The sequence below is a fragment of the Pseudonaja textilis genome, chromosome 1 (genome assembly GCF_049901715.1).
Source record: "Pseudonaja textilis isolate UNSWEBS1 chromosome 1, rPseTex1.2, whole genome shotgun sequence".
Taxonomy (NCBI): domain Eukaryota; kingdom Metazoa; phylum Chordata; class Lepidosauria; order Squamata; family Elapidae; genus Pseudonaja; species Pseudonaja textilis.
Genome location: NC_141990.1, coordinates 213,329,727 through 213,348,158, shown reverse-complemented (window position 1 = coordinate 213,348,158; position 18,432 = coordinate 213,329,727). Strand labels below are relative to the sequence as shown.

The following is an 18,432-nucleotide window of genomic DNA, read 5'->3' as shown; positions in this document are numbered from 1 at the left end:
TAAATCTTTTTTTCAGTAAACTTCCTGGTTATCACTTCCATAAAGTAATAACATTATCATAACTTAACTGAGTTAATGTTTGCTTTTGAAATAGCTTTTTAGACACTGCAATTTCACTTGTTATTATTTATTTAGCATACGATGACACCATGACAGAAGAGAAGTAAATATATATACATAGTCCACGTAATTATAAGTAAAACTTCTATGAGGGTATGGCAGTGGCCTCATGAGTGGATGTCCAATTCCAGGCAATGATCATTTCTGGTGTTGCTAGGGAACCAGAGTATGCTTGTTGTGAGCAATCTTGCACAATATATTTAATAGTTTGCATATCAATGCCACAATTGCAACAAGAGGAATTTTCCATCCCCACTGATACAGGGAAAGAGGCACTTCATTAATAATTAATAATAGTTAATAATTAATAAAATTAATTATCTGCCAACTTAACATTGTAGTCCACTACTGTTAGGATATCAAGATAAACCAGAGCTCTTCATAACGAGAGCTAGCCTCAGCAACTCTCATTTTGATGGATTGTACCCGAGAGTACTATTAGCCCTATTTTTGAGTTACTTGAAATGACCCTAACTCAAGAATTGTTAACCCAAAACCAAGACGTGGTTGAGTTTGATTTGTTAGATTAACTGTGGTCAGTCAAAAAAAAAAAAAAAGCTTCCAGGCTCTTATGCCCATGTTGGAGGAATGTGAGATGTACAGTTTTCATCTCCTGGTAATAATTCCTATGTTGCCTTGATATCTGAACTAACTGTATGCCTTAAAATAGAATATATGATAAAAATATATTGTGAATGCACCTTCGGAACAAATATATACCATATAAAAAAATGCTTATAAAAAAATGTTGTAATGTTATTTTTTTCTCCTCAGTCCTCAGGCACCTCCTCCACCTGAACCAACTTGGGAAGAAAAGCAGACAAGTGTTATCCATCTTGCAGGCGAAGACTTCCGAGAATTTTTGAAAAAAAAGAAGCACACTCTCGTAATGTTTTATGCTCCATGTAAGTGAATGTTGTCCGATAAAATATTGAACATTCATCTACACCAGGGCTGTCAAACTCAGATGCATCATGTGCTGGCCACACCCACTCCCATTTTAGCAAGGAGGGAAAAGTCGTGATACGTCACATAACCACAACGTGACAACATGAGTTTGACACCCCTGGTCTATACTGAATATCAGCAGAACGAGAAATGGTTTTCTAGTGGTTTTGAATTAGGTAAGCACAGTTCATTTATTTTGTTCAGTCGAATCCACAGATGGGTGGCAGAGCATATCTCTTACGTTAGAATATCTTGAGTTACTCTTTCACTTTTTGACAATGCCAGCAGCAAAGGGTCAAAAAGAGCAACGTCATGACTTTGGAGAAAGGATGCTTTGCACTGCATTATTAACAACAAAATTAGCGCTTGAACCAGTGATGGGATTAAAATTTTTTTACTACTGGTTCTGTGGGTGTGGCTTGGTGGGCATGGCGTGGCTTGGTGGGCATGGCAAGGGAAGGATACTATACAATCTCCATTCCCTCCCCACCCCACTAACCTGCTTTCCAGCTCCATTCTCCTGTGCAGAGCAACAAAAGAAGACCCAGCCAATCAGCTGGGACTTGGGAGGCAGAGAATAGGTGGGGCGGGGCCAGTCAGAGGTGGTATTTGCCAGTTCTCCAAACTACTCAAAATTTCCACTACCGGTTCTCCAGATCTGGTCAGAACCTGCTGAATACCACCTCTGCTTTGGACTCCATCTTTGGCCAATGTGAATACTAACCAGTTAACCAAACTAGTATAGATAACGCCCTTGGCACAAATGTCATCACATGGTGGGTTCTTCAGGGTGTCCTGAAGATAATCTCAGAGATCAAGAAGCACTGAATTGAACAATATGGATATACTGAAACTAAAAAGAAAACAGAACACAGAACAAAATTAAACTAAAATGGAATGTGGGTTTGCTTATCAGCATCAGCAATAAAAAAACAATAGCAGCAATAAGCCATAGCCCTCATCCTGCTTAGACTACCTCCCACAAGCAGTAACCAGATGACTGAAATGGCTTCCCAGAGTGGCTGTCTAAATGCCTGCTGCTTAATTCCAAGTCCCCCTCAGATCACCTCACCCAAGCAAAGCAGATACATAGCAGCAGGAATATGACTGGTAACTAATGAGTGGATTTATTTTTGATATAAGCTGAAGATTAAATGTTTGTTCTCTATAACAAGAAAGGATTCATACTTCAAGAATAGGACTTCTGGTGTATTTTCAAATAGGTGCAACAATGGTTTTGATAGAGAGCCCCACTTAATTTCTGTACTCTTGTGGTGTATAATGCCGCCTCCTTGAAATAATGAATAGCTTAATCCTCACTCTAGTAAAAGGTAAATACTTGTTTAACTTCTATCATTTCATTACTTTCTAAAGGTTAGAATGGGTACTCTACATTCTCACGTTTATGGTTTTCACTCTGATATATCTGAAATAATCATATTAGGGGTCTGCATCTCCTTAATTATAGTTGGACTGTTTTAAGAAAAATACATGTTAATAGTCTTGCCCCATATATATATAGGTTACAATGACTACCAAAAGAGTTGTTATTAGCTGAGCACATTTCTAAATGCATTTGAGATAACAGATCAGACTTCTGAATCACATTTAGTAGTATCTATACTTTTAATTACAACCACAAAATATTTAAACAAGTTTCTTTAATAATGCATTGCATTCAAAAGGCACTGTTTCTTCAGTTTTATTTTAGATGAGTGTATACATGTGTGCTACATCTTTGATATATATAATGCACTCATATACAATAGCTATTTCTTAATCAAACGCTGTAGGGAATCACATCTCTGCTTGCAGTGCGATAATTATAAAGAAAAGCAGAAGTACAAATCATTGTGCATTGAAATTTGCTCTCCTTTTGTACCAATAATGAGCCTTCTGTTAAAATATATTTTTTATCATTTCTTCAATCATGGAAGCTCTTGGAGTGTTTATTCCTACCATTTATTACCAACTTGCTTTGTTTTAGTACAGAAGAACCACTAACATTGCCATGCTACTGTGGTTTAAATAATTTTCTTTCTCAGCTCTGAATCAAGTCCCGCATTAGTGAAGCTTGTTAGCTGAAACTTTCTTAACTGTGTTCACCAGAGACATAGAAACATCTTGTGTAATTCAATTTGTTTGTGGATTGGAACAGTTCAGTTCAACTCAGTACTTTTTAAAGATTGCGTTTGGTTAAGGAAAGCATCTTTGCAGACATTATATTATCTCCTACATCTTCATAAATCACTACTGGGAAGCAAGTAAACCTGTAGAAAACTAGTTCGCAAATAGTTTTCTTTCCCTTTCATTTTTCAGATTGCAGAAGTAGTGCCTGCAAACTTCTTTTCTGAGACTTTGCAACCAAATGTTGCTGCATTGAATTCAGGATTTTAACTGATTCATTTTCTCCTGTAACCTTCCCCCAGTAGCTTGAGACTATCCGCTCTTCTAAAGTTGATTGCTGTATTCTATTAGCTGACCGAATTCTTAGATTGCATGATGAATTTTGTTGCTGAGTTTGGAGATGGTGAGTCTGTTTTGATCTGGTTTTGAGAGAGTAGGAGACCAGATATGATACACTGATGTGGACAGATTAGAATCTTACGCTCTTTCATTGCTTTCTAGGGACATTTAAAAGTAGCTTCTTGGGATGAACTACTTACTATACCAGCCTATTTATACAATTAGTTAGTTCTTGTTTTTTCCTCTCTCTTCCTTTTTCTAGACAACACTCTTAATCACTGAGGGGTGTGTGTGTGAGTGTGTGTGTGTGTGTGTACAGTATATATATGGAACTAGCAGAACACTGCTTAAGCAACACATATTTCATATACAAAGGACAAAGATACAAGCAAATTGAAGGAGCCCCTATGGGATCAGCATTGTCACCCGTCATTGCAAACCTGTTCGTGGAAGAATGGATGACGTCTGGGCACTTGTCCTGGGGTGGGCTGATCCTGCACTGCGGCCCCAGGAGATTCACCTCCCCACGTGGGGTTGGGCTGCCCTCTCAGGCAGGGGTGTCTTTGTCATACCGGTAGTAGGGCGTCGTTTTTAAAAGAATTGGCTTTGCCTTCGAAGGTGAAGGGAAGGCAGCAACAGGAGCACCTGAAGCTGAGTGTCTCGGCCGGGCTCCAGATCCAGGGAGGAGCCCTGGCTGGCCACACGTGGCTGCGCCAAACGCCGCACTGTTGCTCTAAGCGCCGCGGCAGCACGGGGAGAAGGGAAAGCAACGGTGGCAGAAGGTCTCCTGATACGAAGTGCCCCACCAGCGCCAAGGTCAACATCCAAGCCGTCACCGCCTGCCCGCCTGAGGATGCAAGGGGGGGAAATTAAGTCACCCCGAAAAGACGGCCTAGCTGTTTTTTCAGGGGTCAAAAAAAAATAAAGCCCGGCCTTATTTTGTGAGAAACATGGTATATAATATATGTTTTCGTAAGTTTTCACAGGTATTTATATGTTTGGTATTCAGCTCTGTTTGGGTATTTTCCCACATCATTATAGGTGTGTTTTTAAAGTTGTGGTGACATTTTAGCAGAATCTCATCTGCCATCATCAGGCTTGTGTATTGTGTTCGTCTGTGAGTTAGGCTTTCACAGCCGTTTTCTGTTTTAAATTTGGTGCTAGCCTACTACTGTGTTCAATTTGCTTGTATCTTTGTCCTTTGTATATGAAATATGTGTTACCATCTCTTGGAAATGATCAAAGATCTACACGTGGAACAAAAAGATCTGCTTGTAAGTTTCGATGTGGTTTCACTATTCACTCAAATCCGGATAAAAGAAACCCTAGAAATCATCAAGAATAAATACCAACCACCCAAACACCTCATGGAACTAGCAGAACACTGCTTAACCAATACTCATTTCATATACAAAGGACAAAGATACAAGCAAATTGAAGGAGCCCTATGGGATCACCACTGTCACCCGTCATTGCAAACCTGTTCATGGAAGAATTTGAATCCAGAGCCCTAGCCAATGCCACCCACAAACCCAAACTATGGTTAAGATACATTGATGACACATTTGTGATTTGGCCCCATGGAAAAGAAAACCTAAACAATTTCCTAACACACCTAAACAGCACACACCCCAAAATCAAATTTACCATGGAAACGGAAACAAACAAACAGCTACCATTCCTAGATGTACTAATCTACAAAAAAACAGAGGGCACACTAGGACACATCATATACCAGAAGAAAACACACACCAACTGCTACCTCAACGCCCAATCCCACCACCACCCAGCACAGATAAACTCCATGGCCAAAACACTAATTGCCAGAACCAAACGCCTGGCAGACAAGACACACATAAAGACTGAACTATGCACCCTGACTAAAGTACTGACAGCCAACAGCTTCCACAAAAGCAAAATCACTGGCCTGATCCACAAAAACACACTGAACAGACCTATGGAACAGCTGTCCTGCCCAACATATAAGAGGTACTACAGATAAAATCAGTAAGGTACTACACAGGCATCACATCAAGACTGCCTTCAAAACCGACAGAAAAATAGCAGCCATCCTAAGAAACCCCAAAGATAAAATTGACCTGGAAAACGAAGGCATATATGAAGTCCCTTGTGCATCATGCCATGCCACATACATTGGACAGACCAATAGAAGAATAAGTACCCTCCTGGATGAACACAAAGATGCAGTAAAAAAGCTGGAACACACTTCCTCACTAGTCCAACACATAAAAGCAACAGCTCATAGCATCGACTTCAATGGCACCAAAACCCTAATCACTATAGAAAACCTCAGCCACAGAATTATCAGAGAAGCCATAGAGATTGAAAAAAGACCTGAAAGCATGAATAGAAGAGATGATTCCACCAGACTGTCAATTATTTGGAAGCCTGCACTCACAAACAAACAAATCTCCACACCACAAGCCAGGCAAACACTTGTGCATAAACAGTTCCCCCCCCACCGATGCCTCCATCTCAAACACACCCCAACCAGGCACCCAGATGAAACCTAGCTTCCTAATAAATGATAGCCGTCCGTTTACTCAGAGCCAAGCCTCACTAAAAGCCTCCAATACAGGAAACACAATTTTGCCAGCCAATCAAGACCCAAAAAAGCTACAAAACAGACAGAAGATATTAGAAACACCAATCAAGCAGAACACAGCAAACTCTAAGACCAATAAACACAGACCAAGACTCCCAACCAATCAGGATGAAGAAAAAAACCATTCTGGCACAGAAGTAGGCTAGCACCAAATTTAAAACAAAAACGGCTGTGAAAGCCTGACTCACAGACGAACACAGTACACAAGCCTGATGATGGCAGATGAGATTCTGCCGAAACGTTGCTACAACTTTAAAAGCACAACTATAATGATGTGGGAAAATACCCGAACAAAGCTGAATGCCATACATATAAATACCCACGAAAACTTAAGAAAACGAATATATATATATATATATATATATATATATATATATAGTATATACACTGCTCAAAAAAATAAAGGGAACACTTAAACAACAATGTAACTCCAAGTCAATCACACTTCTGTGGAATCAAACTGTCCACAGGTAGCAACACTGATTGACAATCAATTTCACATGCTGTTGTGAAAATGGAATAGACAACAGGTGGAAAGCATAGGAAGTTAGCAAGACATCCCCAATAAAGGAATGGTTCTGCAGGTGGTGACCACAGACCACTTCTCAGTTCCTAACTTTCTGGCTGATGGTTTGGTCACTTTTGAATGCTAGCGGTGCTTTCACTCTAGTGGTAGCATGAGACGGAGTCTACAACCCACACAAGTGGCTCAGGTAATGCAGCTCATCCAGGATGGCACATCAATGCGAGCTGTGGCAAGAAGGTTTGCTGTGTCTGTCAGCGTAGTGTCCAGAGCACGGAGGCACTACCAGAAGACAGGCCAGTACATCAGGAGCCGTGGAGGGCAACAACCCAGATCAGGACTGCTACCTCCGCCTTTGTGCAAGGAGGGACAGGAGGAGCACTGCCAGAGCCCTGCAAAATGACGTCCAGCGGGCCACAAATGTGCATGTGGCTGCTCAAATGGTCAGAAACATGAGGGTGATATGAGGGCCCGACATCCACAGGTGGGGGTTGTGCTTAAAGCCGTGGAGAACGTTCTGCTGCCTGCAACATCCTCCAGCATGACCGGTTTGGCAGTGGGTCAGTAATGGTGTGGGGTGGCATTTCTTTAGGGAGGTGCACAGCCCTCCATGTGCTCGCCAGAGATAGCCTGACTGCCATTAGGTACCGAGATGAGAACCTCAGACCCTTTGTGAGACCATATGCTGGTGTGGTTGGCCCTGGATTCCTCCTAATACACGACAATGCTAGACCTCATGTGGCTGGAGTGTTTCACCAGTTCCTACAAGATGAAGGCATTGATGCTATGGACTGGCCCGCCCGTTCCCTAGACCTGAATCCAGTTGAGCACATCTGGGACATCATGTCTCACTCCATCCACCAACGCCACGTTGCACCATAGACTGTCCAGGAGTTGGGGGATGCTTTAGTCCAGGTGTGGGAGGAGATCCTTCAGAAGACCATCCGCCACCTCATCAGGAGCATGCCCAGGCGTTGTAAGGAGGCCACACACACGACTGAGCCTCATTTTGACTTGTTTTAAGGACATTACATCAAAGTTGGATCAGCCTGTAGTGTTTTTTTCCAGTTAAATTTTGAGTGTAACTCCAAATCCAGACCTCCATGGGTTGCTAAATTTGATTTCCACTGATAATTTTTGTGTGATTTTGTTGTCAGCACATTCAACTATGTAATGAACAACGTATTTAATAAGAATATTTCATTCATTCAGATCTAGGATGTCTTATTTTTGTGTTCCCTTTATTTTTTGAGCAGTGTATAAACAACTAGATATGAATCATTTATGGTACAGGAAGTAGCACTATAGAAAATAGGAAGTCTGAAAAGCAAGACTTAAAAGTCTGAGTATAATGAGTTCTCATTTATTTTTCCAAGTTCCAGTCCTGGGACTCCCTCTTGGTCCCCCAAGCACATCCAAAGCCATTTAGTTCTTTGAGATCGGTATGGTCAGCTAGGTGCTGTCATCTAACTGAGCCTTCAATAGATAAGCAGTAAGCTTAAAAAGTCACAGTTGATTAATTTGCCTTTAATCAATATGCTTGTGGTATACATTCTTTTAAAGGTTTGACCAGAAACAAAATGTCATTCCAAATATAAAAATACCTGATGGTGGGCTTGGTGCAGTATTAAAGAACAGCCCTTAATAGAGTAAGATTTTAGTTGCTGAACTCCATGGTAAAGTATGGAACATACAAGGAGAGAAAATATATATGAGGAGCCCCAGATATAGAAGACATTGTGTTATTTGAATGTCAATTGTATGCTTCAACCAAGACCTGGTATTTAGAGTCTTTACTTGACAAAATGACCTATTGGGAATTTAACAACAGATTTCCCTACCTTCAGGGTTCTACTAATACGGAGCCAGCAAAGCTTCCAAGTTTATAGTAAAAGTTGTTAACTTGGGGTTTATACATACAACAAATTGGTATCACATGTAAAGATAATTCATTTATCTGAATGCATTTTGTTCTGTGTTTTGGTATACGTGTACCTGTTTTATTCCTTTGTCAGTTGACATTGTGCTGAGCCATGATATAATCAATTGATTAATCATTAAAGTGATTAACTAATCCCTACCTGATTCAGTACTGTTAAACTATATCTGACATATTGCTATCTAGCCATTGTTTCAAAACTTGAAGTGAAAATGAATTTACCAATTCCAGAGACAATATTTACATTGTTGAAACCTATTACAATTATGGATTTCATCCTGATGTTCATTTGACATCTCTTTTACTATAATTTAAATACATTGTTTTTTATCATGCAATCTGGAATAACACTAAACAAGTCTTATCTTCTGTTTAACAGCCCTTTAGCTAATAGAAGGTAACATAACATGTTTTTCTACATTCTAGGCTAATCATATCCATATTTTTCCTTTAGGCACCCTATAATCTCTGTTGCTGTCCTCTAGGCATGGATCAATTTGTCAATGTTCTTCCTAAAATGCAGTGTGCAGAACTGTATACAATATTTTTATGTGGTCTAACCATGCAGAATATAAAGGAATGATTTTTTTCTCTTAATCTTGACACTGTAGTTCTGTTGATTATCCCTTTGAGAAAGAAGTATTTTATAAACACACAATCTGGGGGAAGGGAGAAAAGGGATTTCAAATTGTAAAAGGAGAAATAAGAGACAGGGAAAATTACCTGTAGTACTGATAAATAAGGCAATTAGTTGGGTATGATGAAACATTCTTTCATAATAAGTAATAAGAAATCTTAGCTCTCTGTCTTGTTTTAATCCATGCTTAAACAATGTTAAATCTTCTAATGAATTCTAATCGGCTGTTTTACCAAGAAAATTGGTCTTTATTTCATGTTGATGCCAGACAAAATAAAAAATGGATTATTAGGCTGCTGGTTCACAAACTCTTAGAAAAACAATTACATGCATATTAAAACCCAGTATGAATTTATGAAAAACAAGTCATGCCAAATGAATCTGATTCTTTTTGATAAAAAGAGAGGCTGACTATCATATCGTAGGAATGCCACAGGCATACTGTACCTTGTGTTCAGCAAAGCATTAGTCAAAGTCTTTCATGAAAAGATGGCAAAATATATGGTGGACTGTGCCAATCCATGAAAAGTTATGTAAGAATGCTTCCAAGCATTATCTGAATATTGTGAACTTAAAAATGCTTTAGTCCTTGTTTCCTTGACAACAGAATCTGTATTTTTCTATGAAGGTCATCTTTCTTATTCTTTACACCATTAATCAAAGAATTAGTGAACTGAAAATAGAGGACATACTGATTTTTTAATTCAAGTATATTATAATAAATAATGAAAAATAGTATTTAAGTCTGATGCTTTTGCTTTTTTTCTAAAGAGCAGTAGCTTATATTGCCTTACATTTTAAATAGTCCAGTGGTACATATAGTGAGATTTTGGTAACAGAGCATGATTCAATTTAATTTGAAAACAAGGTGGCTACCTAAGATCCCATTAATTATCAAGCAGCTAAAATAAATAGGGCTTCACAACAAATTATATTTCCCAGAGGAGCCTTTACCTTCAGATAATTCACCTGGCTGATGTGAAATGCATTTTTTCATGGGGCCTATATCTAATTATCTCATGCAATCCCTGAAACTTTGTAATAATCCTTAAGTATACAATGGTCTGCCTTTGCCTAATTTCTTCTGATTCTGGGGCAAAACCCACATTTACATAGAGCACTGTAATTACTGTTGGGAGAAAGAGACATCAAGGAATCTGTGATGTGATTTTCTTCTCATTTGTCCCTATTTCTCATTCTTTTTATCCAAACATATTTATTTATCCTATGGGAGCCTCTTTTCTTAAATATTACTCTTCTTAAATATTGCTGTTACTCCCAAGTTATGTCAGCTGAATGAGCGGCAAAAGTAGCAAAGCAGGTAATGTATATAGAAAGGTGTGCTTTTGAACTGTGATGGTAAAATCTAAAGAGACATTGGCCAAAAATTCCAACTTCTGTGTAACAAGATTTCTTTTATAAATCTTTACTAAAATTTCGAATCGACTTTAATTGCTAAAAAGATTGCCTTTAGTACGTGGTCACATGAATGTCTCTCTTTGGCAATCACTTTAACAATTTGCCATGTTATCATTTTCCATTGAATAATATGCTTCTACATTAGCATATTCTGCCTAATTATAAGGCCACCAAGTTTAATGCCACTGAGCTTTAACATATTGCTTTAAATTCTGTCAAGGCCTCCGGCTAGCCATAACTCTAAATCTTTATGTTTCCAGAAGTTCTCTGCATTCCAAAGCTAATTAACAGTAAAAACTTTTAAGAATTCAATATTGTTAGAGAAGTTCTTTATTGTGGGGAAGAAGAAAAATCAAATATATAGAGGTAGTCTTATTTGTCTGAACTTTGGGATCTCATTTTAAGTCTTTTAGGCCTCAACACTTTCAGGTCAATTGACTCTTTTTATGTATCTTTATGAACCTTATGATTCTTGACAAATTATCAGAGGTAGTATTCAGCAGGTATTGACCAGTTCTGGAGAACCGGTAGTGGAAATTTTGAGTAGTTTGGAGAACTGGCAAATACCACCTCTGACTGGTATCGCCCCTATCTATTCTCTACCTCCCGAGTCCCAGCTGATCGGCTGGGTCTTCTTTTGTTGCCCTGCACAGGAGAACGGAACTGGAAAGTAGGTTAGTGGGATGGGGAGGGAATGGGGATTTTGCAGTAATCTTCCCCCTGGTGTGGGATGGGAATAGAGATTTTACAGTATCCTTCCCCTGCCATGCCCACCAAGCCATGCCCACTAAGACATACCACACCCACCAAGACATGCCCACAAAACCGGTAATAAAAATTTTGGAATCCCACCACTGGAATGTAGCTTTTCTTTTATGTACACTGAGAGCATACGCACTGAAGACAAATGCCTTGTGTGTCCAATCACACTTGGCCGATAAAGAATTCTAATTCTTGGCCAGGCTTTTGTCAGCATTGAGACTGGAAGGCACCTATTCCATGTTTACACTATTCTTTCAGGCATAAGCTGCACCGTCCAATTTTCTTCTTGCCTGTTTCAGATTGTTGATTCTGAATCTTGGTAGCTCTGTCCTGAGGCCTAGTTTGTCTTCACTCTTAAATTATGTAGAACTCAGGTCCTGTTCACAAAGATATTCTTTTCATAGCAGTAATTGTCTTCAATGTAACCACTATGGAGCAGAATCTAGATTTAAGACCATGGTTTTGCCATTTAATAAAGTATGAAAATAAAACATTTTCAAATAGCAGGTGTGTGGTAGAGCTGTTAATATAGTTCCCACTGTGTCCTTTCTGAGCTCCAGGAGGACTTAGAACAAGCATACTTCAGGGTTTGATAGCTCTTATAACAGAGCCTTGTTTCTAAACAAAGTAAGAAGATGGAAAATATCTCGGCAGTTGCTGTATGATGTTTGTTGCTTTCACAGAAGATAACAATCTAATAGCTTTTCTTCCATAGCAGATGGCACGAAAGGGATTTGTGGAAAGGAAGTGCATGACTTAGATGGGATTTAAAAAATTGCATCTTTGTGAATTACTGTTTTTTATAATGGAGAGCAAGTGGCTTGGAGAGCAGAACAGCCTAAGATAATCCGAATAAAATATATCTATTCTTTGTGCACATACAGGCCTCACACATGTTTTCTCATGTATTGTTTGTTTTCCAGGAAACATATTTCAGATTAAAATATTGGCAGTATTTTTTAAAATATAAAGTACAAATAATCAAACTGGTCTTATAAATTACTGGGTGATGCTGGATTTCAATTGGTCAGGACCTACAACAACAAATATATTGTAACTACAGAAATGTCTTAGTTTTAAACTTGATGATTTATACTGAAGCAGTAGGAGTGAGCTTAAATGGACTCCAGAAAATGTTAGAGGACAGGAAGGCCTGGAGGAACGTTGTTCATGGGGTCGTGATGGGTCGGACACGACTTCGCAACTAAGAACAAAAAACCAAATCTTTTACACCAATTCAGAAACGTCATGAAATTGGTAGCCTGTATTAAGCAGTGGGGAATGATTAATTTGCAAAACCATTGAAGTTCCTAGAGCTGTACACATTTATTTTACACAATCATAAACTCACAACCCATGATAAATAGAATTTACTATAGCTTAATATGCACAAGGACTAACATATTGATTTTAAAATGTAAAAGTTGAAAAAAAGGATGGTGCTTACCAAACATGGAGCTTACCAATATGGTGCTTACCAAACATGGAGGTGAAAGACATAGTTCTACTATTAGTTTTACACTTATTAAGAGGCGTTAAATAGAGAAAACAGAATTACAAGTCTTCATATTTTGGTCATTTGTCAGCAATAAGAAAAAACGAGAAAAATATGTATTCATTACACCAAATGTTCCATGTGTTACAATTTCTCAGATTAGATTTGTTTTGTTTTGTTTTTGGTAAATATGGTCTTAATTTGGGATCCTGAATGTTCTATCAAAAAAATATCAGAAATTAGGTGCCCTGTGACAGGCTACCCTCTCAACCCTCCAAGGTAATGTTCCAATAAAGGTAGGATATAAATAAATTAATTAATAATAAAATAAATAATAATCACATCTTTTCAGACACAACCCAAAGCTAAACAATGGGGGCAGGGGGAACTATAAAAATGTAGGTGACATTTTGGACAACTGTACCTAGGAGATTAAAGCTCTTAGTGGGTTTTAACCAAAGCCAAGAAAAGAGTACAAAAAATCAAACTCAAAGTCACTTCAGATAGGGAATGAATGGGCCTTTTTCCCCCTTCCCATCTGTTTTCCATTCAAAAATTAATCTTGGATTTAAAAGACTTGTCTCCCTTTAACTCTAGTACTTCTAACATTAATACATTTGCTGTGCCTAGATGTACTGATCCTAAACAGTCCCTCATTTAGATTTTAGTTCTTAAATTCATTGTTTAGACTGTGATTAAACCTGCAAGTTTAAGACTCATTGGTTCAAAGAGGATTATCTCCTAGCTATATGAAATTCAATTTTTTTTTTGCAAATCACCCATAAAAATATAGTACTAGTACATTTCACATGGAGAACTAAAACTATTATCGTAATCTTCATAATATCCAGTCTCCCATTGTGCCAGTTTTTATCTTCAGGCATAAGAGTCACTTATATTTATTATTGAACACGGCCATTTGTGCTGAAATGTTGCATATGTCAGGGCTCTGACAATCTACCCACATTCAAATCATGAGCCTCTAGCCTCATCTCTCAGAGTTTTAAAAAATCATTTATTAGGAGCGAACATGCTGGTGTTACCTGGGTGCAGCCAAGTCTGAGACAGAAGCTAGTTTTCTTTGAGCAGGAGATTCATTCTTTTACTATATCAGGGGTATCATACTCACATCATCACGGCAACATCACGTGATGTATCAGGACTTTTTTCCACTTCATTAAACTGGGCATGGACGTAGTCAGCATGTGACATATTTGGCCTACGGGCTGGGAGTTGAGAGCCCTGTACTATACTGTCGGATCTTGCACTCTTAAAAATATTGAAATGGTCTACATATCAAATTGATAAAGACATTTAAGAATATTACTTTGAAGATTTTTTTTGTTTTTGGAGTGAGAGCAAAAACATTATTTAAAATGTGATATTGGATGAAGGCTTGTGCAAATGGAAGCTGCTGTTGAAGGAATGGAAATCACATCTGTAATGGATTCTGAGCTTGCCTGAACTTTTAAAAAGTTAATGATTAAATTGAGTTTCTTCCCATTTGTTGCACTTGGTAATTGTAATAGATGACGTTCAACTAGTCCTATGATGTCAGTCTTCTTAGTTATTTTCTGATAATTTCTTGCTCCTTGAGAGTTTCACATCTTCCTGTTTGGAAAATATCCAAAGTTTGATTAATGCCACTAGCATTTAAAGCTGTGGCTAGGGAACCTTGAATGATAAAATGTTTGTTTTTCACCTAAAACACTGGAGAAATTTCTGGATTAAATATGTGCTCTAAAGAGTTATACTATTGCTCTTGAATCAATGAGTTCAATGAAAAGGAAGAAAATGTGTAGTCAAAGGCCACAAAAGAACTGACAGCAGGTGTGGGGAGGCAATTTTTCAATTGCAGCCAATTTTTCTTTCTTCTGAAAGTTGAAGATAGAATCATGATAGCAATACACACTGGCTCTCTTTTTGCTGCAGTTAAATAAGGCTCCATTTCAAAAAAAATCTTCCTTGTTTCTTACATATGTAGGATAAGATATTTGTAAATTATATTTAAATTATATTTACAAATATAATATAATATAGACAGCAGTCTGTCATCAGGAATGTGATTCATGTATCCTGTACAGGTGACAATTGTGCATGATACTTGCTGAAGTTAAAGCTTACATATTGTGGTCCATAATGTGAAGGCAAGATTACAATGATTGGAATGATCAAATGCAACCAATCCTAAAGCTCTGACAGACGACTAAAATAATCACTGGTGCTACAAGCATGAGCTTACAAGAATTTAAAGAAGCCATTACTGACAGACGGTCTTGGTGTAATGATGTTTATTGGGTCATAAAGATTCAGAAACAGCTGAGCATCTGAACAAAAAAAAACATGTTTTCTTTAAAAGACCTTGGAAGATGTGCTTCTATTACTTGCATTTTGTACCTTTCCTGAGCAATACATAAATTATCCAATTGATGGGTATATATTCCAGGTAATATATAATTTGGTTTATCAGTGGCTTAGAGCTGCTCTTAGGATACTATTAGGATGTTCCATGAAGTCTTTCTAATTGTTCTTTCATCCAATGACTTTTCTTCCCCTCATAAGTTAAAACCATGGGGAAAAAGGAGAATTGCATCAAACCATTTTCCTTCATTTGGTTCCTTGCTAATCAGTTGAGCAGTTTGGGTGGATTATGGAAGGTGTGTATCCCTTTTCTCTCAATTCTTGATGATAGAGACAGTCTACAAATGAAAGGTACATATCAATTGCTATCAAGCAAAGAATACAATTTGAACAATTTGAACTGTAACATAAGTCTTAAAAGAACGCTATGATGTGAATTATCAGGAAAAATACACAATATGATATCCACATCTATTTATGGGATTCAGGTGCCTAAATTCAAAGCAAAGTTGGCAATCATTTGATTTTTCTTGAACATTTTTACTCTGGATCGACTTTAAAGTTCTACCAGTTCAGTTAATGAAATAATAAAAAGCAATTCTTCATTTATTTCAGTTCTTATAATAATGCAGCCTAAAAAAATAATTTTAAAAAGACTAGTTCAGTTTAGACCTGAAATCTGTGGGGACAGGCTTTTTAAGCATTGGACTGAATGTTGGAAAGGGCTATTTAAAAGGTTTATTAAGGTTTATTAAGGTCTTGGCAGTAGAAAAATGAGAAAAATATTTAACAATTAGAATAATAAATCCTGGTTTTGTTAAGAAAAATATAGTAACAAAAAGGAGAAGATGATAATTTATGAAATCAGAAGGTGGAAAGAAAAGTTTAAAGACTATGTTCTGTGTTGAAGTGCATTTGCTTTTTAATCTGCTGAGACTCCTAAAATCTTCTGTCTTCTAATTGATTTTCATCCATCTCTCCAATGGTTTCATTATAAATTTATTTATGGATCAGTTAGACATGATCTGCAAAACCAGTTTTCCACTGATTTCCTTCAAGAATATGTTGTGGACTGAATCATGAAATTCAGTTAAGCAGTGGGTGAATGGAAGGAAAAAAATCTGTTCCTGAACAGTACTTCTATCCATATTTCAGACTATGCTGTAAACAATCTCCCTAAGTTTTGTTCTCTGATTATTTGCTGCTGATGGTAGGGCAGGAAGCCCGCTTCTGGAGCCCAGTGGGACTTCTTAAGGTCATTAATCAGATTCCTACTTGCAAGCTCACATGGCCTCCGAATAGTACTGTGCAATATATATTTTCCAAGAATAAGTTAACAAATATATCCTGAAAGGGAAAAGACTGATAGGTATGCATTTAGGCATGTGCAAGAAAAAGAAATTTATATTCTATCTTTTGTGCAGGAGCTCCAGACAGCATACCAGGGGGGTACGTTGTGCTTTCTCTTCCTATTTTTCCTCATAACAACCCTGTGAAGTAAATCACCTGTGGTGATAAGCTTCTGGGGCCAAAGGTGAAACTAGAATCTGGCTCCTAGTCCAACAGCTTAACCACTACACTACACTGCAATGGTTCTCTAATATGCATGTATGAATGAATAATTTGAAGTGTTAACTGCACTCAAATCTAATTTAAACTTTTGTTTTATGGAACCAAGGATAGCTAACCACTGGTTTACTTTGTTCTAGGGCCTTAATACTAAATTTGATGTATGTTGACTTATTGTAAAAAGATATTCACCTGTGGAAAGATGTTGAGGTCCATTTCTTGCTATACATTTTAGAGTTCCATCTTCTCCCACATCAGTTTACCTAGTTGTTAAAACAGTTCTGTTCTTTTTGCCTCTATAATTTGCTCACATAAAACTTCTTTGCGAAAGGGAATTAATTATTCCCTGGTTAAATGTGGATTCCATCTGTTAAGAGAACTCTTCTTTGCCTATTGTCCAAAAATTTAGGTACGGCTTTCTAGTTCTCAGTATATCAAGGCATAGGCAGAATTCTACTTGACAATAAAAACATGGTTATGGTATTGAAGATAGTTACCTTGCATTCAGAAGTTGTTGAAAAGAAAGAAAATCTCATAGGATGAAAATAGCAGATCATCTTACTGCAGACAGTGGGTATATTGAAGATCAGCTTTAAGATTACATTTTGGGGGCAGAAAGTAGGAATGCTTGTCTGATGAAATTATCAAATGGGGTTTCTCCTTCTTTTCATGCATTCATCATTCATTCATTCATTCATTCATTCATTCATTCACTTTCTAGAGCCACCCATCTCATTCAATGACTCTAGGTGGCTTACAATTGAAAAAGATATATTACAATGAAATATGCTAAAAACAACAATAAAAATACTAAAAATATTCAGGTTAAATATACTTAGAAGTAAGATTCCCCTGTCCAGTTGCTTTATGTTTTTCCCTGACTTCCTTCTTCTTTATGCTATTCCCCCCTCTTTCTTACTTACAATAGACAGAAATAATCTCAGAACAACTATGCAAAGTAAATAAAAGTGTTCATGTTCTAGTCTGCTTTGTTGTGCACTGTTAAAAGATAGGACAAGTATATAGGTAGGTGTTGGCTGATGATACTGCTGAAGTCAAATTAAAATCTTTTCACAGTTTTTGTGATCTGTAAAATGGATCCCTATTTAGCTTGTTTTGGGTAAACAAGCCTGAATTTTGAGAATTGTATGATATGAGTTTGTATGTTTGCTGCTACAAGTGATATTACCATGGTATGTAAATAGTGCAAGAATTATGCACGAACAGAGTCCCCTTGTGGTGAAATTTAATTTAAAAAATGATAAATAAATCTGTCTCATTCATAGGAAGATAGATGTGCTATTTCTTAGCTTTCAAACTTGCTGGAAATATCTAATGGTGCTTTTTATTATCAAACATTTCACATGTGGCTTATCACTATCTTTCTTTATCCCACAGGGTGTCCACATTGTAAGAACTCAATCCCACATTTCACAACAGCAGCAGAACTCTTTAAAGAAGATCGTAAGGTAACTCTACAGTCATTTTGGGGTTTTTGGAATCAACTCCAGATTATTTGATCTATTGTTTACTTCTTCTGCTTTTAGAAACATGTGAATAATTTCCC

At 37.5% G+C, this 18,432-nt stretch overlaps 1 protein-coding gene across 3 annotated transcripts in view; it reads left to right on the top strand.

Annotated features, from left to right (window-relative positions):
* The window catches only part of PDIA5 (protein disulfide isomerase family A member 5), a 222,016-nt gene that overhangs the window by 176,591 nt on the left and 26,993 nt on the right, over nucleotides 1-18,432 (top strand). For all 3 annotated transcript variants that reach the window (XM_087920413.1, XM_026708029.2, XM_087920411.1), the window contains exons 14-15: nucleotides 895-1,025; nucleotides 18,264-18,334. In XM_087920413.1, coding sequence (XP_087776539.1) covers nucleotides 895-1,025; nucleotides 18,264-18,334 — 202 coding nt within the window. The remainder of the gene's footprint in view (nucleotides 1-894; nucleotides 1,026-18,263; nucleotides 18,335-18,432) is intronic.